Source organism: Chionomys nivalis, chromosome 1 (genome assembly GCF_950005125.1).
Source record: "Chionomys nivalis chromosome 1, mChiNiv1.1, whole genome shotgun sequence".
Classification (NCBI taxonomy): Eukaryota; Metazoa; Chordata; class Mammalia; order Rodentia; family Cricetidae; genus Chionomys; species Chionomys nivalis.
The window spans coordinates 96,955,718-96,978,924 of record NC_080086.1 but is presented as its reverse complement, the minus strand read 5'-3'; the positions used below and the strand labels follow the sequence as shown (position 1 = coordinate 96,978,924).

General features: G+C 41.5%; 2 protein-coding genes across 4 annotated transcripts in view; one reads left to right on the top strand and one right to left on the bottom strand.

Moving 5' to 3' along the window:
* The window catches only part of Smc6 (structural maintenance of chromosomes 6), a 62,034-nt gene extending 52,570 nt beyond the window's left edge, over positions 1-9,464 (bottom strand). Inside the window, exons 1-4 of one of the 3 annotated variants that reach the window (XM_057770667.1) lie at positions 9,294-9,464; positions 7,053-7,275; positions 3,710-3,852; positions 1,252-1,369 (exon numbers count right to left, since the gene is read on the bottom strand). In XM_057770667.1, coding sequence (XP_057626650.1) covers positions 1,252-1,369; positions 3,710-3,847 — 256 coding nt within the window. In that variant the 5' untranslated portion in view covers positions 3,848-3,852; positions 7,053-7,275; positions 9,294-9,464. Of the gene's footprint in view, positions 1-1,251; positions 1,370-3,709; positions 3,853-6,841; positions 6,962-7,052; positions 7,276-9,293 lie in introns of those variants that run through there. The other 2 variants (XM_057770659.1, XM_057770653.1) reach the window with 2 other exon arrangements.
* A 519-nt stretch (positions 9,465-9,983) lies between these two features.
* Gen1 (GEN1 Holliday junction 5' flap endonuclease) overlaps positions 9,984-23,207 on the top strand; it is a 33,677-nt gene continuing 20,453 nt past the window's right edge. The window contains exons 1-3 of the mRNA XM_057783010.1: positions 9,984-10,012; positions 20,057-20,281; positions 21,117-21,303. Coding sequence (XP_057638993.1) covers positions 20,121-20,281; positions 21,117-21,303 — 348 coding nt within the window. The 5' untranslated portion in view covers positions 9,984-10,012; positions 20,057-20,120. The remainder of the gene's footprint in view (positions 10,013-20,056; positions 20,282-21,116; positions 21,304-23,207) is intronic.

Sequence of the window (23,207 nt, the reverse complement as noted above, 5' to 3'; positions counted from 1 at the left end):
AAAGAAACCACTCAAATTTTCAAAGACATAACTTGAGAATCCATGGTTCCTTTTTCTTGTATTCTGCAACCTCCCTGTAATAATGACCCTCTTCTTCATTCACTCTCCTACTGAAATGTCTTCCTTCTTTACTCAGAATGACAGAAGCAGCAATAGTGAAGAAAGGGACTATGGCACCACACACCTAATTTCCTTCTCTAGTACTGTCACTATCTCAGTCAACCCTGACACCGGCTTGTCCACCATCAGCTGCCACAGTGTAGCCATCCGTCACAACAATCTTGCCCATGTCAACCGTCACAGTGTAGCCAGTCCGTCACAACAATCTTGCCCATGTCAACTCATCACTCAAAAATTTTAAACTGACTGTCCAAGGTCAACTGAGTGAAGGTCTAAAATCTTTATCAAGCCTTTAAGATGCTCAACAATACTATGCACAATATAACTCTCTGTCATGTTCTGCTCTTCCCCTGCATGTACTAGATGATACATGAGGTTACGCCCATTCTCCATACACATTTTCTATCCTCTGAATATTTGAGAATGAGCCATCTATGCCTAGAACATCTCAGCTTCTTGCCAAGTGAATCTTAAGGAATCTTTAAGTTTTATCCAAGTACCAGCAAAAACACAACCTCCTCATAAAAACCACTGATATCAACAATAGATTGTCACTTCCACAGTCTGGATTTCAAGGCACTTCATCTGTGCCTTATCTAGTGTTTGCATCAAACTGCTACGGTGCCTTTCTACTGAGATAGGAAGCTCCTTGGGCCAAGTAGTTTGAGGTGAGCATGAGCAAAATAACTGAAATTCTATCATAAGAAAATGGAAGGGGAGTGGGCAGAAGGATGGAGAAAGGAATGAGCTATGTATATATGGAAGGAAGAAAGACACAACATAGTGGTTAAGAGCCCTGCTGCTCTTGGATAGGACCTGGCTCACACCATCTGTAACTTTAGTTCCAGGGGGTTCAAACCATCCTCTGACCTCTGAGGGCAATGCATTCATATGGTTCACATACATACATGCAGGCAGGCAAACATTAATACACATACAAATAAATAAATCTAAAAAATAACAGAAAACGGAGGAAATGTTTATACCTACCTTAAATAACATATCTAAAAATAATTCAGTATTTTCTTGAAGTGTAAACTGAATAAATACAGTCAGCACTAATAGTCACCTATTTCAAACCTCATGCTTTCTCATCACAAAGGAGAGGATAAAGACGGCAAAGTCACTTACTTCCATTATTGCCAACAACGAAGTTGACGTTAGAACCAAATTTAAAAGGTCCAAGCATTGAATGGCACATGAAGTTTCTTAGTTGAATACTCTCAATTATTCCAACTTCTGCTGCAGTCTATTAACAAAGAAAATGTGGGGGAAAATCACTCTCTCGAATCCACTCATTACTAATACCCAAGTATCTAACAGCCTAGTAGTATTTATCAGTCAAAAGTTCTATCAGGTGAGCAACAATAACTTTAATGACCATCATTAAATGAAATGGGGATTTTCTTTAGGTTACCACTAATTCTACAAACTATCTACTCAAGGTCCCAAAGTTTGACTATGGAATTCATTCTGTAACTTGGCATTTCATTTTCACAAAAAGAATTCAAAGAACATTGTACGGACACTTTTCTTCTGACATTCTCTTTCAGGCACTTACAAGAGCTGAGAGATTTTTAGCAATCAATATATAAAGAATACATGATTTGCCCAGCAGTGGTGGTGCACACCTTTAATTCCAGCAGTTGGGAGGCAGAGGAAGCCAGAGCTCAGTGAGTTCGAAGTCAGCCTGGTCTACGAGTTCCAGGATAGCTAGACTACACAGAGAGACTCTATCTACAAAAACAAAAATAAGAATATAGGATTTCCAAGTCAGGTGTGGTAGTGCATCCCACCCCCTAACCCCTCCAAGACCCCCTCCCCCAGCACCTGCGCCTTTGCTGTGTTGGGTTTTCAAAACAGCATTTCTTTGTGAAGAAGCCTTGGCAATCCTGGAACTTACTCAGTAGACTTGAACTCAGAATTACCTGTTTCTGCCTCCCAAGTACTGAGATCAAAGGCATGCGCCACCAAAACCCAGATAAGATGGTTTTAATAATAAAAGTGTAAAGTTTACATGATATACTATTTCTTCAGAAATCTTCTATTCAAAAGTCAGTCTACTAATAATAATAAAGTCATGTCAAAAGCGCACAACTTTAATCCCAGCACTGAGGAGGCAGAGGAGTCAATCTCTGTAAGTTTGAGGCTAGCCTGGTCCACAGAGTGAGTTCCAGAACAGCTAGAACTACACAAAGACACCCTGTCCTGGGAAGGGGGTGGGGGGAGTAGGATTCCCAAATATGCAAAGCAGAAAACACTAGTATTATAAATAAATGTCAGGATTAAGATTATTAAATGGTTTAATCAAGTATGGCCTATAGCACTCACCTGCACTCCACAGATACTAAATACCAGAATAAACCAACCAGATTGTTAGTCCTAATGTTTCAGAGACCACTTTAACGTGATCAGAAATTTTAATAGGTTCTTTAGAAACTCCATCTCAATTCTAGCCATCTACATCACTAAAAAGCAGAAAATATTTACATCATTGCACAAGTAGATTACCAGGTATTCTGGTTTATGCATTTCTAAAAATATTTTTACTTTATGGTAACTGAAGAGTCACATGCAATTATTAAGAAATGAGACCCTATGTATTGTTCGCCCAGTTTCTGTCAATCAATGGAAACGTTTTAATAAAGCGTGGTTTCTCAGGCAAGACACTGACAGTCTCGATACACTGTGTTTCCCTCACACACAATCCCTTATGTTGTAAAAGACCATAATCGCGATCACAACCCTTTCCTTTCAACCCACTTCAACCACTTGCACACTAATCTTTATTTCTGTAAACGTTGTTCTAAGAATGTCAAATAAATAGACTTATACAAAATGTCATCTTTTGGAACAGGCTTTTTCGCTCAGCTCAATTGTCTGTTGTTGACTCTCACAACTAAGCAGTTTTTCATGGAATGGATGTCACAGGATGGTCACCATATCACATGTGGACTTATTTTGAATTTAACTTTTTGTGAATAAAGCTACTAAAAATATACTATGTTTTGTACTAAAATAAATCTTCATTTCTTGGGAACAAATGCTAGGTTATATTGCAATTTTATATTGTTTTCCTCAGAAACAAACATTGCATAGTGCGGTAACAACCTAAGATTCCCATCAGCAATGTTTAAATGATTCAATGCATTCTTGCCATCTGATAATACCACTATTTTATACTTTATCATTCTGATGAGTATGCAGTAATAGCTCAAATATAACTTGAAGGACAATCATATTTCCTTTCTCTCTTAAAGCTCAGAGGGAGTCAATTCAGTAATCATGGCCTGTACTCTATCCACGACACTGGCAATTTATGTCTTCTCCTTTTCCTACTGGTCTTACTAAAGGTTTGTCAATTTTATTTAAAGATTTAGTTATTTGTCCAATTATTTTCTTTAAATTTTCTAATTATTAACACAAACTTGAAAATCAGAAGCTATCTTTACCCAGCTCTCTAAAACTCTTCTACTTCTCCAGACTACAAATTACGAACGAACTATAAATTATCATGAAATTATGACACATAAAATGACCATGAGAAACCAGCCAATTGGAACACAATATTTTGTAATTCTGTGCTTACCAAAGTAGAGGTCCCATTAGTGAAAGAAATTGTACATTCGTCCTCATCTCCATCTTTATCAAAATCTTCCAGTTCTTCTTGTCTTGGCCTTTTAGCATTTTCAGGAGAACAGAAATTTTCTTCCTTTCTTTTGGCCATCAGATCTGCACAAATATTTATAGTAACAATAACATAAGCCAAGAATGACATATAAAGACTATTCAATAAACACTGAACAAAAGAAATTACACAAACTCCTTTAAGGAAAAAAGTTTCCCTAGAACCTCCAAAAAGAAATGCAACCCCACTGATACTGCTAGTCCCTTAAGACCTGAGCTAGACCTCTAATTTCCAGACATGTAAGAAAGTAATTTACAGTGTCTTAAAAGAAACAAAACCACCATCACCTGGATCACACATAGCGGGTGATTTTCACCTCATAACGTTTTACGACTACAAATCAGTAAGAACCTAGCTGAGTATTTCTTCTCAAACCCGCGAAAGGGAAAAATACTTTACTAGGAAAATACTATCTTCTACTTTCCTATTTATTAGGAGAGACAACACAGTCCCTCCTGAAATTACTATCACATTCAGCTTTTATAATTTACAAAGTAGTATTAATCAAATAAAACTTGATTTTTTAAAATTATTTCCCAATGGAACACATTTTGAAGCAGCAATACCTCACACTGGTAGTTTCCCTGTTCTCTAGATAATCAATTTCAATTGTCAAAACCAAGTACTTAAAAATACAGTAGACATTACCCTTGCTAAAGTCATGAACTATATAATAATGTTAGAGCAGTGAGGACATAAGGACCATAAGATGACTTATAGCCGTGATGTTCAGAATACAGCCCAAAGATCAGAAGGCAGTGTCTGTGTACCTGGGAACTGCACAGATACCCCCAATCCCCAGCTCCATGTCAGTACCCTAGGAACTGCACAGATGCCCCCAATCCCCGGTTCTATGTCAGTACCCTGGGAACTGCACAGATGCCCCCCCAATCCCGGCTCCATGTCAGTACCCTGGGAACTGCACAGATGCCCCCAATCCCCGGTTCTATGTCAGTACCCTGGGAACTGCACAGATACCCCCAATCCCCAGCTCCATGTCAGTACCCTGGGAACTGCACAGATGCCCCCCCAATCCCGGCTCCATGTCAGTACCCTGGGAACTGCACAGATGCCCCCAATCCCCAGCTCCACGTCAGTACCCTGGGAACTGCACGGATACCCCCAATCCCCGGTTTCCATGTCAGAGCATGCAAGTAAGAACCTTAGGAAGATTTCAGGTGACACAAAAGGCAGTTTTATACAATTTGAGGAATGGTTAATCACGTTACTAAAGGATTTGGATTCTGTGCCACTCTGACATCAATAATCTTTAATAAAAGATGTATTAGCATCTAAAAGCTATTTAACCTAAACTAATACCTTTCCTGGGAATATTGTCATTAATTACAACTGTATCATATTATCATCTTTCTCTGCAAATTGTTCAAAAAAAATCTCAAAACTCTTATACAAGTGAAAACTTCAAAACCAAACATCTTTTTTCCAAATTACTTAGTCACAAGAATCAATGTGTGTTCATTTTAGCTTGTGGCTAATTTAAACTTCTCTAATACCACCAGGCCATTATTCCCAGCAACACTTTCTGTCTCATCACTCTCTACTCCTTTACCAATGACTTAGGAATAACTTATAAATTAGTAGCAGGGAGAAGCATTGTTTTGTTCCTGACTAACAGGCACGGTCTGACAGAAAGCACTCAGAGTAGCCTGGCTGCCTTTAGTACTTCACCATTAGAAAGGAATTTGACAAGTGTAACTGGGGTGAGGTGGGTATGCCAGGCTAAGTGTGATGAATTTACAATGGGCATCAGAGTCTACATTACACAAAAGATACTACACTCAAATACTTCAAAATGAGGCTGATTTTTACTTGCTGGGTACAACCTGAGATTTGCAGTCTGCTAGGTTTCCAAGGTAACTTGCATCTGAGAGACACAGAAGGATTTTCCTAACTTATATAGGAATCACTTTGAGATTTAAAGATGATAGACTTTCAAAACACATATATGAAATGTCCTGAGTGTGAGATATAGGCAATAGTAAAACCATTATTACTAACAAGATAAAAGACACAACATATATAAGAAAGGGAAAGGTTCCTCTGAGATCTTGAGCATACTGAAAGCAGTATAGTTTATTTTACTTATCTACAATTTTCTAAATATTTGTTGTTTGGTTTGTTTGTGTCTATATTTAAGACAAGGCCTACCTATATAGCCCAGGCTGTCCAGAACTGGAATGCTGGGATTATAGGTGTGCCACAGGACTTAAAAAAAAAAAAAAAAAAAAAAAAAAAAAAAAACGCAAAGAGGAAAAATCAGTAACTAAGGTCTCAAGGAAGCATTTAGATACATTTGAAATTTCAATATCCTACAAATTTTAGCAGGATTATAAAATTTTGACTCTTGAGCTTAAATTTTTATAACTCATACTTCCCATTAATGCCAAAGTAAAGATTAACAGCAGTATCCACCATAACACAATTAGACTTATTTAATTTAGTAACTATTAGAACTATTTTTAAGTAAATATAAAGCTGCCACTTTGAGGCAGAAGTGATGGATTCAGATATCTGCTCTAAACTGTGTTTACCACTTCCCTAATTATACCCTTATGATCTACAAAACACGTCAATTCTATATTAAACAACCTCAATGTACTGAATTAACTGAGCAGTGTTTAGAATATATTACAGAATCAAATGAGGTTAACTAGATAATACAGTAAAACATTTTGTTAAGCCAAAACACCAAGAAATCGAAGACCAGCAGAAACTGGGAAGTCCTCTACTTTCAGCATTCCAGGTAATATGATCTGAACACTCAAATTTGAGTTGAAAGCATACCATAATCTGGGATACAGTAAAAATAATGCCAAAGTAGACCGTTTCTAATAAAATTCTAAACAAAAACTCGAGGAGGGTCAGGAATGAAGAGGTGGCATGAAACCAAAGAGTTAAAAAGACTAGGTAAAAGTCCAAGGGAGTAGAATTAACATTAGTTGAGTAGCCTATGGTTAGCTCTGGATTAAACTATATCCTTTGATCTCCTTATGATATAAATCATGCCTTTACCTTGCAACATGGGAAACTGAGAGGCAAATGTAGATTTCAACTTATGTAGCATCAACTTAGTAACTAGATGCAGACAGCTGCTAGCAGAGCAGATCCACATCAAGGTTTCTCCAAGAAAGGTGAAGAGACTTATGTCCTGGTTCCTACTGGCATAAACAATTGAGTTTAAACAACACTTGATTCACACCAAGTGACGGAAAATGTCTGTTACCTTCTTGTGTGCCTCCTGGAAAACCTAGAAAGAAGAACTTTATCCTAAAGTGTTCCTCTAAATGTTGCTTTGGGCTGGCGTCAGTTTCATTTCCTCACTTAATGCTATCCATCATCATAAACTGAGAGTATATTTGTCAAGAGAAAAGGATAATAAGTTTGTTTTGTTTGCAAACACTTGAATTTGAAGGATTCCAAGGATAGACTCTGCCATAGAAATCAATCTAGAAGTGGAGGAAAGAAAATTACAGTAAGTAGTTTGAATTCGGTGACCAAGGAAATCAAACAAAGTGGGAAAGAACGTAACTAAATTAACTCATAAATTTAGACACACACACACACACACACACAGTACAACTGACCACACTGGACCATTAGGTGGCGGAATTTACTAGTGTGACATTTAAGTATGTAAAACGGGCTGGAAAGGTGGCTCAGGTTAAGAGCACTGACTGTTCTTCCTGCAAACTCAGTCTGATTCCCAGCACCTACATGGAAGCCTATTTCTGTCTCTAACCTGAATCCTAGGGATCTAACACCTCGATGGGTGCCAGGCAAGTATGTAGTGCACAGACATATATGCAGGCAAAACACCCATACACATAATAAAAATTCTTAAAGTATTTCAAATATAATGCACATACAATTACAGTAAACTTTTTAGTTATCTATTATTTCTTGAAAGTCAACTACTTTGTGGGGGGAGTCACTGAAGATTGGATCCAGGATCTCTACATGTTAAAGTAGCAATCTATCACTGAACGATACTCCTAGACTGCCTACTACATCTTGACTGATTGTCCTAACAATTAAAATTCAGGCAATTTTTACTAAACTTCTAGTTTGGCACTTAGTAAAATAAACCTTTGGGGACTAACACTTGCTAACACTAAACATGCTGTTTTATACCGGCTTCTTGTTGAGCTCAATATTCAACACTTTACACTTCATTAATCTCTCAGGAATCCTCTGATTTGGAACTGAGAGGTAAAGAGATGGAATTACTCTTCAAAAAGTCTTACTACCTGCCTCGTGTTTCAAGCGATTGTAAGTGGTCTCTACACTTACTACACACACTAAGAAAATGATTTCTTATTTTGGACAGTCTTCCATTGCCGCCTGAGTTATCCTAAACTCACTACATAGTCCAAACATTCCTCTCTGTCTTAACTCAGCTCCTACTAAGAACTGAGATTACAGTCCTGAGCCACCAACCCCAGCCCAGAAAACGAATTTTTCTTAGAGACATGACCTCGTGTAACCCAAGCTGGCTTCAATCTGGCTAGGTAGCTTAGGGCCTTCGGATGCTCCTACCCCCCATCTGCTGGATGTTAGGATTACTGGCCTGCACCACCACAGAGTTTTATGTGCTGGTGGGGCTCAGGCAAGCCATCAGCAGCACTACGTAGATTTCAACATTAAGAATCAGTTTCACATACTAACTGGCTGAGTCCAAAGGGGAAGTCCTAAAAGCTCATCACCCTCACCTCCCCCAAAACCAGCTGCTGGCCACTGAAGATTCTAGTATACATTTTCAACGACTCCAGTCTCCTTCTAAGAGTCAGGAAATACGTACTTTTCTAACTTGGAATAGACAGCTCAGAACAGCTTGCTTTTAAAATGCAAGCGTGGTCTTCTGTCTACTCATTAACTATAAACTGTAGCAAGTTTTGTCTTCGGGCTTTAAATGCCAATTAGCCGCTCTTTCTAGGAACCAGGAGTCCTACTCTCCTAGAGTCCTTCCTCTATTCCCAGTCCTGTTTTCTAGAGTTGCCAATCGGGATTTCCCTCTAATTCCACAGTAACGAAGGGCAAGAAACCTTTCCAACACGACGATGTACCCTCGCCTGGTTATCCGAATGGTGTTCAGGGGAAAGCGGATTTAACGGCAAATTCAGATTTCGGGGGCATTTCCAGCTGTGTCCGCCCCCCACCCCCCACCCCAGGTGCCTGCGCATGGAGTACCCAGCTCCGACGACGGCCTCAGACCCGGCCCCGACCTCTGCGGCTGCCCGCCAACGCCCGGGCCGCCTGGGGACGCGCGAGGGCGGGCCGGCACCCACGGCCAAGTTTTCCCGATGCGGAGAGCCCCGTCCCCCACTGGGAGCGTAAAGGTCCCCGCGGCCAGCACGCAGGCCCGACCCCTCGGCACCCGCAGCTTCCCAGGAGGGGCCGAGGGCGGCCCGCCGAGGCACGGGGGCTGCGGGACAAGGGGCAGAAGAAACGCGCGCCCTCACTCTACCTCCAACAAGTCGCGGTCGCCCGGGGGAAGGTAGTCAGCGAGGGTGTCACGACGCGAAGGCCACCCCAAAGGCGTCCGAACTCGGCCACCGCTCGTCCGCCCGCCAAAGCAGGGCGAACCCGCCCCGAAAGCAGGCGGGAGCCCCGCAACCAGGCGCCCGCCGCGGGACGGTCCGCGCCTGCGCCCCGCCCCTCCCCGCCCCCGGACTCCGCCCGCGCCTGCGCGCTCCAGGCCTCTGGCGCCGCTCGGGTTTGCGAGAGGGAAGCGGAAGTGCGCTCTGCGGGCGGGAGGCGGAGGGCGGAGAGGGATAGAAGGAAGCGGAGAGGCACTGTCCCCTCGGCGGCGGCTCCAAACCGTGGGGGGTGGCGGGTGGGAAGATCTCCGGGGCGCCCTGGCAACAGGTCTACGCATGCGTCAGTGGGGTCGACAGCAAGAAGCGAGGGAAAAGCGAAACCGCGAGGGAGGGAGGGAGGAAGAGGTGGGTCTGGGAGGAAGCGGACCGTTTCCCGGAAGGGGCGGGACTAATGGCCAGGGCGCTGGATTCGAAATTGTAGCCCAACGCTTAGTGCTTGGGAAGGCCGCATTAGGCTTTTCTTTTTTTTTTTCTTTTTTTCTTTTTTGTTTAATCTTCGGTTTGAGGGCATCGGGAACTTGAGGGCGGCGGTAGTTGGTAAATGACAGGAGTGTACCTTCCGCGGCCTCGAGGAGGGGCTGTCTAGGTAAGTCCTTCCCCGAGGACACCCCCCGACGCCATCTGGGTGACCTTCCGCGATGCCCGCTCGCACCCCGCTTGGCGTTATGGTTGCAGTTGGGAAACAGTTTTCTGCCAGGGTTGTGTGTGTGTGTGGCCCTCTCTCCTCCCACCCGCTCCACCCCTAGGGTGGGCATCGCCTGAAATGGATAGCAGTTAAAGTGGTTCTTGGGTCTTCTCCATTGACTGCTCGACCCGAGGTTAGCCTTCCATCCTGTCTTTACAGAACTTTTTCCATTTGCCGACCTAACCAAGAAACCTCGCTGTGTTTCAGCTTCCCCTCCGATGTCTGGGGTGTGGATATGGCGTTCACTGTCATCCCAACCTCGGTGTACAACCTCAGGTCTCCGGTAATAAAGTAAATTTCCTCGTTGAAAACCACTATTCGCTTCAAAAAAATAATCATACATTGCGTCCTTTAGAATGGATTAGTGAAAAGTTTGACATAGGCAAAGTAGACGAAAATGTGGGACCGAATCCTCGTGTAACTAATGTGTAACACAGCCTCAGGCAGGACTATTATCCTATTAAAATGCTGGGTTTTTTTTTCCCCTTTACAGCCTCACCCTACCAAGATATTTAAATCCGGAACCTGATTATTATTGTAAGTCCAGCACCTAGGCATATTCCTAATAAATACAAATAGGTAAATTAAATATGGGTCTCAGACTTTAAATTCGTGTATAAGAGGATAACTGAAAGGAATTTAAACAGCCCGCGATGGTGAAGTTATGTGGTAAATCCTATACAGCTACAACCCTGCGCGATGCAAGTTTATACTGTTTGTCAGTCTTCCCTATATAAAAATACAGTTGACTAAATGTGGATTAGGAAATTTAACTATTTCCTGTCTCTTCTTTAAACTTTGACAGAACAGAAAATCTGCCTTAATAAAATGTGGTTTTGCATAAATCAAGCTATTGACTTCTTTTTATGTTCTTTACATTTGATTCATTAGTGGAATTAGCAAGGGTCTGTGTTTTTCTCACCTCGTTAGGTTTTATAATTAACCAGTAGAAACTTAATAGCTCTTAAGGAAGCTTTGAGAACATGAATGGATTTATGGGCACCATATGGCTACTTCAAAGGATCTGTTTTTGTTTTAACTTGAAGAAGATTCTTCAGCCCTTTTTTAATGTACAAACCTAGCTTCTATCAAGCCATAATCCGGATGTTCCTGCTACCGAAATTGATCTTGAGAGTCAAAGGCTGATAGGAGCTGTCATTTGTCTGGTTTGATGTCTTTCTAGGCAGACTCACTGTCTCCCTGAGGCTATGCGGTTGATCACTAGTATATCCAAAACCCAAATCCTAGGCGTGTGGACTCCAAATTCAGTGCTCTTTTCACTAAATGAGACCCACTGAAGCTATTCATAAGTTTTGAAACTATTTGGTATACATTCTGACTTTGTTGGCTCCTTTCTTGTTACATAACTAATTCTTTAAAATTAGAAATTTAGGAGACACATTTGTGTTGACCACACCAGTGGTTATTACAATATAAGAGGTTTGACTAGGGGCCCACAAGTTTATATACTTTTGTAGTATTTTAGGTTTTACTTAGTGCTAATCCTTCAGTTATGGAGTATAACGAAATCAAGAACTGTCAGTATTGTCTTTCAGTTCAGGAATACATCTTAAGCACGGTTCCATTTGGTCTCCTTTTGGAGTTTCACAAGCTTTTAGAGTCTTTAAACTATTGTCATGCAATATCACCAGAGAAATGATGGTACAGAGAGAGAGTGAGTGGATGCAGTGCATGGTGGCTTAAAATAGATTCTGGATTCACTGCAGTCTTAGAGCAGGTTATATGTATTTTTTAGTATACTATAATGGGTGCTCTTCATAGACAACATGGGTTTCTAGACTTAGATTGTAGAATTGGAGAAAATTCTAAAGTAGTATTTTTAAAGAAAATAGATGTGGTACACACCTTTAATCCCAATACTCTGGAAGCAAATGCAGGCAGATTCTGTGAGTTCAAGGCCAACCTGGTCTACTAGTGAGCTCAGAACAGCTAGAGTCATGTAGTGAGACCCTCTTTCAAGAATGTGTGTGTGTGTGTGGTATATATAAACATATTGTAGGTGTTATTGTGCGTATATGTTACACTTAAAATACATGATTTTGTGATAACAATGTTTATGTTTTCTTATAAAATAGCCATCATAAGTGGATGAAATGGTATTTTAATGATTTCTTTTTTAAAAAAACATGATTGCTCAGTCTGTTATGGAGAGAAAAACTGTTCACAAATGGGAAGAAATAAAAAAAGAGGTGGGAATCTTATAGCTATATACAGCAGAATTAGGGAAGTGTTAGAAATGGGGGTTAAGAATGCATTTTGGGGAGGCTGGAGAGATGGCTCTGAGGTTAAGAGCATTGTCTGCTCTTCCAAAGGTCCTGAGTTCAATTCCCAGCAACCACATGGTTGCTCACAACCATCTGTAATGGGGTCTGGTGCCCTCTTCTGGCCTGCAGACATACACACAGACAGAATATTGTATACATAATAAATAAATATTTTTTTTAAAAAAAGAATGCATTTTGGGGCTGTGGCTCAGTGGTAGAGCACATACTTTGTGAAAGGCCCTGGCTTCAACCCCATTACCCTCCAGAGAAAGGAGGCTGTTACACAGAGAAACTATGTCTTGGAAATTTAAAAAAAAAATACATCTTGTAGACAGAATGTGCCACTCATTTGCCTGTTGGGAACAAAAGGTAAGCAAGCAAACTTGGGAAACATTAAGATTAAAACAGTTGTCAGGAGAGGTGATGGGATTAAAGAGTTTGGTAAAACAAAACAAAACAAAAAACAAAAACAGGCTATTCTGTACTTGGGCGGTGAGATGAGGGCACAGTTCCAGACCCTGTCTCAAAAACAGACAGGGAAGATGGGGTATCATGCATCCAGCAGGAAGCTAGTAAGTAGGCTGAGTTAGTCCAGAGAATATAGCTAAAGATAGGGGTTAGTAATGTTAGAGGCCAGGCTAGCAAGTCAAAGTTCTAATTCTTGTAGCTACATTTGTTCTTTTAATATTATCCCTTAATGTCATCCTTATCTATACTTTGTAGTGTTTTGTTTGTTTATTTACCTAGTGAAAGCTTGATGACTTTATAGGAAGTTCAAGAAGCTCTAGTAGAAATTCAGTGTAAGTTTCTAAGAGACACCAAGGAGGACAGCAATAGTCTATTTTGTTTGGGGGACTTCCTGACCAACAGGGCCTGGCACTAGGATTTTTGTGAGCCCTGTTTTGGTGGGAAACTGTCACCCCAACTGGCGTGAATTTAATTTACACGTATGTATGTAAATATAGACATTATATGTAAATATGTAATGTTAAGTAGCTACGAAATGTTTCCTTGTCGCTATTTAAGACATCTTTACTGTTTTTATCCCTCCTTTTAAAATGAGTCTTTTCAAGTATCCAGCGTAGGTCACATATAAAAGCAAAAATATAGAGAATTTCAACCTCAAATTCTTATCTGACTTTAATGTGTTCTCATGGCTAACATTTTACAAATCTCATTTACCTTCATAATAAAGTGTTAGGAAATATATGTGCCCCTGCTCTTTCAAAATTAACCACAACTTTCCACATGAACTGAACCTATTGCCAGAGTGTTACAAGCAGCAGAATTTGTTGCGGTAGAATAAAAGTAGCCTACTATTAACTACTTAATACTTTGTGTACACTCTGTGTGGTTTTCTTTGTAAAGTAATATAAGCATGTCTATTAATGCACTCCACAAAAGTGAGTGCACAACATTAGCAGTCGTTGTAGGACTCACATTATAAAATCAAGATTCAGTAAACAAAAAATATTAAACATTAGCCTTTTCAGCAATGGTTTTCTTTTGCATCTGTGTGCAATTTGCCCTGGGGGCCAGCCTCGACAAAAATACCTTTCTCCAGAGTGGAGGCGTGGGGATTTAGAAATATAGTAAAGAATACGAAGACACAAATGAAAATATTAAAACGCAGAAACATATAGGATGGTATCGGGAAGGAATTTTTCAGTGAGTACTGAAAATTTGCTTGTGTTTCCAGCTGGTTAATATACCCCTGATCCCAAAAGGTAGGAATAAGAGGAAAGATTGCATTAACATGCCAACTGAAAATCACAGGCTTCATCCTTCATGCTTACTCCCTAGACCAAACACTGTAGGCAAACCACTCCCTGGGTGGAATCCCAAGTTATTTCCATAGAGGGAACTGGAACTTAGTTGGATCCTTAGACTTTTGTTTTAGGTAAGAACCAATTGCTTCCCTGTTTCAGGAGCAGAGGTCTGGCAATTAGCCACACCTGTTGCCAACAGACTTGAGCAGAACTCTCTGATTTAGAACTCGGTGGGACCTTTGTTTGAAACAGAAGTATAATACCTTGGATGAACAAGAAACAAGACTCAAACTTTCTGACCTTTGGCCTCTTTGGGGTCCACAAATTTGATAGAGTAGACTTTCAGAATATACTTTTAGGAGAAAAGACAGTAATTTTTATTCAGAAGGTTTCTGCATATAAGTTATGGTTTTTTGGTTTAATATATTTTTGCTGTATGTTTTGGACTTTTAGACTGAATTAAGGCCACTATTCAGAGGATAATAATCTGTGTTAAATTTATGTACACAGATTTAATCTTCATTGCAAACAAATACCTTTATCAATTGCCAACAAAAGGAAAGAAAAATGGGTATGTTTAATAAAGAAGAGCCAACAAAATACCCAGATGGTACAATAGAGTTTAAGATGATTTGTTCCTAAATTGTCCTGCACCATATAAGGAAACACTAATTGAAATTACCTGATGCCTGTGAGAAGGGAACACGAAACATGCAACAAACCCGCTTAGGAGTTTATTGGTGGGTGCACAGGCCTGGTGATGGTCGGTGTGCAGAGAGAGAGAGCTGAAGATGGGCCTCCAGCTTTTAAGGGCTGCCTTGCGCGTGCACATAGGGGGATGGTGTGGCTGTGTCATACGCAGATGGTGGAGCTCACGCATGCTCACAAGTCCTCATGCAGCTGCATCATACATAGATGATGCAACTTTACTACACCTGGGTCACGCGGGATCCTTGAAGATTCCCAGGGCCATTAGGTACTTCTGACTAAAGGTTTGTCCACACATGCATGGCCCTAGAACCCAGAAGTGTCAGACATATTGTGTAGCTGAATCATTACATTCCACCCTTTTGTTTATTTTAAAAATTTGGGAGTTTGGGGTCTTTAATGGGTGGGAATGGGGTGTTGTAAGGTCTCTCGTGACTGCTTCCTCCTGATTTTGTGGGCATAGGAGAGTTGAGATGCTTGATCACATCCTGGGATGGCTGATTGCTTTTGTGTTTTTTCTGGGCTCTGTGGAACTGGCTGGCTGGCAGCTTGGACCTTGCAAGATGCTGGAAAGGCAGAAAATTATGTCTGGAAAAAATTTTAGATCCTGGTTGTTAAGGGAGGAGAGTTCCAAGATGGAAGATAGAGGGGGGCTTTTGGGGGGGGGCGGTAGAGGAGGGAATTTCCCAAGGATTCCTGAGATAAGGATAATAAGGGAAAAATTAAATGATACGTATTCTGGGTGAGTCTGGTCCATTTAGATAGGTCCAGTTGGCTCCCTGAAGCTTGTGGGGGAAAAATGTTTGAAAAGAAATAAATTGTAGCCGGGCGGTGGTGGTGCACTCCTTTAATCCCAGCACTCGGGAGGCAGAGGCAGGCGGATCTCTGTGAGTTCAAGACCAGCCTGGTCTACAAGAGCTAGCTCCAGGACAGGCTCCAAAACCACAGAGAAACCCTGTCTCGAAAAACCAAAAAAAAAAAAGAAAAAGTAAAAGAAAGAAATTGTAGACATATTAAAAGCTTATAATTATAATGCTATAGTGTTGGAATGGAAGACAGTAGGGAAGAGGAAGGAAAAGAAGGGGGAATTATTAGACCCCTCAGTATTTTACCTGAAGTAAATCTTAAGGCACTTGTTCTCATTTAGCATCATGGTATTACCTTAACATCCAGGAGACAAGGCTGGAGAGATGGCTCAGAGGTTAGGAGCACTGACTGCTCTTCCAAAGGTCCTGAGTTCAATTCCCAACAACCACATGGTGGCTCACAACCATCTGTAATGACACCTGATACCCTCTTCTGGCCTGCAGGTGTACATGCAGGCAGAACACTGTACATATAATAAATAATAAAACATTTTTTAAAAAACATCCAGGAGACACTGCTGCACTCAGTGATAAACCTGTTATGTTAAAGTCTGTTGTGCGAGGTTTTGGAGTTTGGGACTGTGAATGTCCCCAAACTCATTATTGTTTCTTGCCGCCTGAGCTTTTGGCAATCCTTGTACCTCCAGCTCTGTGTTTAATGATGGTCCCTGTAATAGCAGCTGAGTGGTTAACTGGGAATTTAAGTGTGACATTGGAGATATAGAGAAGTTGGTAAAGCAGATAGGAGGAAGGCGGAGAGTATATGGAGTTTTTGGCACAAGAGAGATGACTGTGGTGATGACACTTATTTTTCTGGAACTGGAGAAAGAGTGGCTGATCTTGGTGTCCTCTGGAACTTAAGGGAGCAGGGCCCTGTTTGTGTTACTGTGTAGGAGGAAGTATCTTGAGCTAGAAGAGTAAAAAGTTTAAGGTGGGACAAGTAGATCCAATTAAGAGTCTCTCAAGCTTGGCAGCTGTGGGGGTTACAAGAATTACCTTAGCCGGGCAGTGGTGGCGCACGCCTTTAATCCCAGCACTCGGGAGGCAGAGGCAGGCGGATCTCTGTGAGCTCGAGACAAGTCTGGTCTACAAGAGCTAGTTCCAGGAAAGGCTCCAAAAGCTACAGAAAAAGCCCTGTCTCAAAAAAAAAATTACTTTAAAGGGGCCCTGATATTTAGGGGAAAGGGGTGAGGTGCATTGGTCTGGGGAGAGAATAGTACTTGATCTCCTATTTTAATCAGCAGTTGGCATGAATTAGCACATGGTTGAGGTAATTAGTAGTCAGAAAAAGATGGGATAACAGTGGAGTAAGCAGGTGATCAGGAAGGGGAGAGGTTTTAGGTGAAACCAGCCACCCATACATGAGTTCAAAGGGCGAGATGGAAAGGGGGCTTTTGGTAGAGTCACAAGCCTAAGAAGGGCCAGAGGCGAAAGTTTTACCCAGTCTAGGTGAAACTCCTGATTCATCTTAACAAGAACATTTTTATGGAACGTTTAGTTTGTTCTGCATTCCCTGAAGACTAAGGATGGTATGGGATATGAAAATGCTAGGGAATGTTAAGAGCCTTAGATAAAGTTTGAGGGCTCTGGGAGGTAAATTCTGGGCCATTATCTCAATAAGGAGAGGTTGGAATTCCAAACCAAGGGTAAAATTTTTTGGAGAAGAACGTCGGAAACTATCTGAGCCCTCTTGTTAGTGGTGGGAAATGCTTCAATCCACCCAGACACGGTGTCCACCAAAGCCAGGAGATATTTAACTCGTCTGACTATGAGCATATGAGTAAAATCAAGTTGCCAGTCAGTTCCTGGACAGATGGCTCAGAGGTTAGGAGTCCCTGGCCTGGTGAGTGGGAAAAGGGAAGCTATGATATTTGATCTTGGGATCTTGTAATTGGATAACGATGGGGGAATGCTGTTTAGCAACAAAAATGGTCTCACCGGACCAAGATGAGGATTAGGGCATGCTCAGGCCCAGTGACCAGCTCTACGACATTTGGAACACAGACCTGGTGGTTCTCGAGCCCAGGGGGGCAAGGGAGCAGCACAAACAACACGGATTGGGTGGTCAGAGGGCCCTGGCTAGCACATGACAGCGATGATTAAGGGCTTTGTCATTCCACTCATGGAACACCTTAAAAGCCATAAGACTTCTGTCAGAGGGGTCAAGGGGCCTTTCTCCAAATGTCTAAGTATAGTTTTAATGTTAGGGTAGCACTGAGGGGAAAAAAAATGAGTCATGAGGAACTGCCTTCTGTGGTTTTGGGATCTAAGTTAGTATATTGTAACATGGCTTTAATGAGGCATTCTGAAAATGCAGGATTTTCCTTTGTATCTTGAATGACCCCTGAGAGCTTATTATAGTTTACTGGCTTGAGGGCAGCCTTACGGAGACCTGCCAGAAGGCAAGTCAAATCCGGTCCCTAGCTAACATTATAACTGGGGTATTGTGGTTCCCCGCTTGGGGACTGCCTCTGTCCCCCGGGAGTGTGTTGCATGTGTTTGGTGAGCCTCGTCTGCATGTAGTCTGGCCTGCTCCCAAACTCGCCTGTGCTCTTCAGGAAGTAGGTTATTAGATAGGATCATATAGATATCATGAAAGGTGAGGTTGTAAGACTGGGACTTAGAGCTTAGATAGTAAAAGGCTTGGATATAAGGAAACTCCTTCCATTTGCCTGTGCGCTGACAGTAGTTAGAAAGCTCCCATAGAATATCGAGATCAAAGGTGTCGTTAGGCGGCCACTTTAAAATGTTATCTAAATTGTAAGGAGGCCATTTTTTGAACAAAGATGGACAAGTATGGGAATCTGTAAGTAGGGCATTAAGGCCTGGAGTTTCAAGGCCTCTAAAAGGCATCCGAGGGGGAGGCTGGATTGATGGTCTTGGATGGCTTGCTACCTACCCATAGCTGAAACCATGAAAACCTGCAAAAAAAAAAAAAAAAAAACACCACAAGGCTTATAGGGGGAAGTCTCCCCTTTATATGTGGGGTGTAAAATGGTGGCGAACGGGCTGAAGAGATGGCTCAGAAGTTAAGAGCATTGCCTGCTCTTCCAAAGGTCCTGAGTTCAATTCCCAGCAACCACATGGTGGCTCACAACCATCTGTAATGAGGTCTGGTGCCCTCTTCTGGCCTGCAGACATACACACAGACAGAATGTTGTATACATAATAAATAAATAAATTTAAAAAAAAATGGTGGCGAACACTACAGGGCTTGTAGGTTAGCATCCTCTACCTACAGGGTGGGGTGTTAAAGCCTGACTGGTTTTGTTCGGAGTGACTCAGAAGCCAGAGAGGCCACAGCAGGGACCACTGATGACTGGTCAGAAAGAAAAATCTGAGGAACCCTGGGCCCCCAGTCGTGGAAGGGCTGACCCCTGGTTGTCCAATCATGATTTCAGCTAAGAGAAGCAATCCAGAGATGAATGTCAGTGAAGGGCTCAAGCATAGCCATGAAGATCGTGGCTGGGGACTGTCCCCCTACCCCCATATATAGGAACACCAAAAGATTGCCGGGAGCTCAATGATTAATTCCTTGGGTTCAGAGAAACAGTTAAACTGACCAGAATGGGGAAGCTCACCAATTTAAGCTGGTATTGTGTGTAGAAATCGCACTCAGGTAGATGGAACATGTGGTTGTTATGAAAAAATACCCGGTTTCGGATCCCAACTCTGGGAGAGGGGCAGGAGAGCCTCCCGAGTCTCATAGCACCAATGAAATTACCTGGTGCGAGTGAGAAGGGAACACAAAACACACAACAAGCCTGCTTAGGAGTTTATGGGAGGTGGTGACAGGCCTGGTGAAGGTCAGTGTGCAGAGAGAGCTGAAAATGGTGTGGCCAGCTTTTAAGGGCTGCCTAGTGCATGTGCACAGGGGGATGGTGTGTCTGGGTCATATGCAAATGACGGAGCTCACGCATGCATGCAAGGGTTCATGCAGCTGCATCATACATAGATGTTGCACCCATGCTGCATGTGGGTCAGGCGGGACCATTAGGCACTTCTGCCTGAGGGTTTGTCTACACATGCGTGGCCCTGGCACCCGGAAGTGTCAGCCATGTTGTGTGGCTGAATCATTCCACTAATTCTTTTGGATGGTAGAACAACAGGTGACTTAAATACACTGCTTTAAATTTCATTATTCCACAATGAGCTCTTTATATGGCTATACAATTAAAAACAATACCTTTTATAAAAATGTAACTCTGTTTTTGTCCAGTATTTCCTACTTCATTTCTTCCCTCCCTATTTTCCTCCAGAGTTTCTATGAACTAACCTTGGATTGGGGGTTGTTTTTGTTTTGTTTTGTTTCTTTAGCGATTTGCCTGCTTCCGTGTTCCTTGCCTAAGTGTACTTCAGATAACAGCAGATAACCACCAGGATGGGAGTGAATGACTTGTGGCAAATTTTGGAGCCTATAAAGCAACATATCCACTTGCAGGATCTTAGTGGGAAAACCATTGCTGTCGATTTGAGTCTGTGGGTATGCGAGGCACAGACAGTGAAGAAAATGGTTGGCACTGTTGTGAAGCCCCACCTCAGGTATGGTAAAGGTTCTAAGAATATAGATGCGTGATTGTGTAGCCAGTCTTGGTGTCCTGGCTTTGTTTCAACTTTTTTTTTTTTTGTCTTATATTTGAGATTTTTAAATAGAGTTAGCCTATCTTGATCTGCCATTTTATACCAAAGACTTAAATATATATCTCCTACTCCAGGCTTCAGCTCACGTATCTACCATCACTAGCATGCTTCATTTACTGAAAACCCAGCGCTGAGAGGCCATTATCTCCCTCCTTTATCTTTTATCTCCAGTCCATCAGTAATTTTTGCCCATTCGGCTTCCAAAATACCTATGTGTTCACAAATTTCTCTTGCTGTCCGGAGACACATCAGCCTGTGCCAACCTCATGTCTTACCCAAATCTGCTGCTGGGATGGCATTTCCACCGCCTGTTCTTAGCCCCGCCCTCCAAACCAGCTGGCAGTCTGTATAGTTAGAAATCGCCCTTGCTAAAAACCGTCAACTACTTGTCCATTGTCCTTAAAACAAGACCTTAATAAATAAAATATGGGCCACTGAGCTAGTTAAGGAGGTAAATACACACGCCACCCATCCTGACAACCTGACTGTGATCCTTAGAACCCGCGTGGTAGAACAGTAGAACTACTTCCTGCAAGTTGTCCTTTGACGTTCATGCAAGAACAGCGGCATGCATGTGCCTACACAAATACACCACTCACACACCACACACACAAATAAATGTTTAAAATGTGTTATTGCATCTGACATTTTTTGTATTAGCCCTTAAACCTTTTTTCATACTGCTATTTGGACTTGTCATCCATATGATGATTAATACATCATTTGTATATTTCAGGAACCTATTTTTTCGTATCTCGTATTTAACCCAAATGAATGTGAAACTGGTGTTTGTAATGGAAGGGGAGCCACCAAAGCTGAAAGCTGATGTCATGAGCAAGAGGATTCAGACTCGCTATGGGCCTTCTGGAAAAACAGACTCTCAGAAAACAGGGAGATCACATTTTAAGTCAGTCTTACGAGAGGTGAGCATTTGGATTCAGCTAGTAATTCTTATTTGAATTAAGGAATACGTTTTATAAATGTACTTAACTTATTAACTATATCGTGACCACAGGAGCAGAGATTTTATGATAGAGTGAAACAGACCTGAGACCAAGTTCTAGCACCAGCATTTAGAAATTAGGAGATAACTGGGTAGGATTTCTAACTTATTTACATTTTGATTCTTGGTGAAGTGGGGATAGTGATGCTCTGCAGTACTTTTATGAATGCTGAGTAAATGCTGCAGTCCATAATCCATGGCAGGACCTTAACTGTCCTTTCTTCTAACTCCAGCAGCTCAGAATGCTTGAGAGCCTAAGTCGTTTGCTTCTTTGATAAAGGTTAAAGGCACCACAAGTTTATGGGTATGACATAATACTTGGGAGGCAGTTTGATAATATGTCCATTTAACTAAGCAGCAGTAGTAGGTTCTGTGCCAATGACTTCTCCAGCTATGAGCCTCTACCAGGACTACAGTACCAGAAACTTCTAATAAAGGGCCTCAGAGTCATCAGAAATCGCCCGGCGGTGGTGGCGCACGCCTTTAATCCCAGCACTCGGGAGGCAGAGGCAGGCGGATCTCTGGGAGTTTGAGGCCAGCTTGGTCTACAAGAGCTAGTTCCAGGACAGGCTCTAAAGCTACAGAGAAACCCTGTCTCGATAAACCAAAAGAAAAAAAGAAAAAAAAAAGTCATCAGAAATCAATTGTCTCAACAGTCACGATCACGATACTGTTGTACAAGTGAGTACCTCTTGTCTAGCAGGTTGTTATTGTAGCATGCAGTCTAAGGAAGACTGAGGTGGATTTTTTTCCCCCAGATGTATTCAAAGCACCTCCTGGCACTTTGAAGGCTACCCATCAGGATTTAGGGGATTTCTCTTGTTACAGGATCTTGCTATATAGAACAGGCTGCCCTTGAACTGGCTATGTAGCTTAGAGCAGTCCTAAATCATGATCCTCGCTGGCCCTTCCCCATCAAATTAAAATATAATTACATCACTTTTTCCCTCCAAGTCCTCTCTCTCTTTCTCTCTCTCCTTCCATATACCCTACTCAAACTGATAGCCTCTTTTTCGTGTGTGTGTGTGTGTGTGGTTTTAGGGGTGACTATTTTGTATGCGATTGCCAGTTAGAGAACTTGTCTCTGGAAAAAACTAGTTCTCCCTCTCTCAACAGTTATTAACTGCCTGTGGCTCTTTGTCTAGGTGTGGGACCCCATGAGATTTCCCTCCTTAAATTAGCATGTCTTTTGATATTTCAATGTTTTAATCTTGTTTATGGCACCATTTCTAGAAGAGACTACTTCACAGCCAGCTTCCTGGTATATTTTTAAGAAATTATTGGAGTGTTCAAATAATTTTTATTGTTGGACTTTCACTTAATGCATCATAGACATAGTTCCCTATTGTTGATTTTTTTTATTCAAAATTATAACTTAAAGTGTTTATATACTATGTATGGGGCTATAAATTATTCTCATAAGTACATATCCTTTATATTTTAAATTCTCTATTGTTTATGAAATTATGAAATTTTTCATGTGTAATTTTTTTCTTACCATTGAAGATTTAAAATAAAATTATTCAAAAATAGAATTGACAAATTGACGTTCAAGAATTTTTTTTAAGTTCTTGGAAACACTTTCCTACCAACACAGGTGTAAAAGCAATTTTGATGTTCATGAAAGAATATAATATAATTCAATCATGGTTAATCCCAGTACTTGGGAGACAGGTGAATATCTATATGTGATTCTTGATTTTCTGATTTTAGTGTTTTAAACAATTTCCAGTTACTGAGTAGTTATACTTAATGACAGTAGTTGAAGTAAACACCTGTGCTGGGGTCTAACAATTTGCTGTAAAATTATTCCTAGAAGTATCT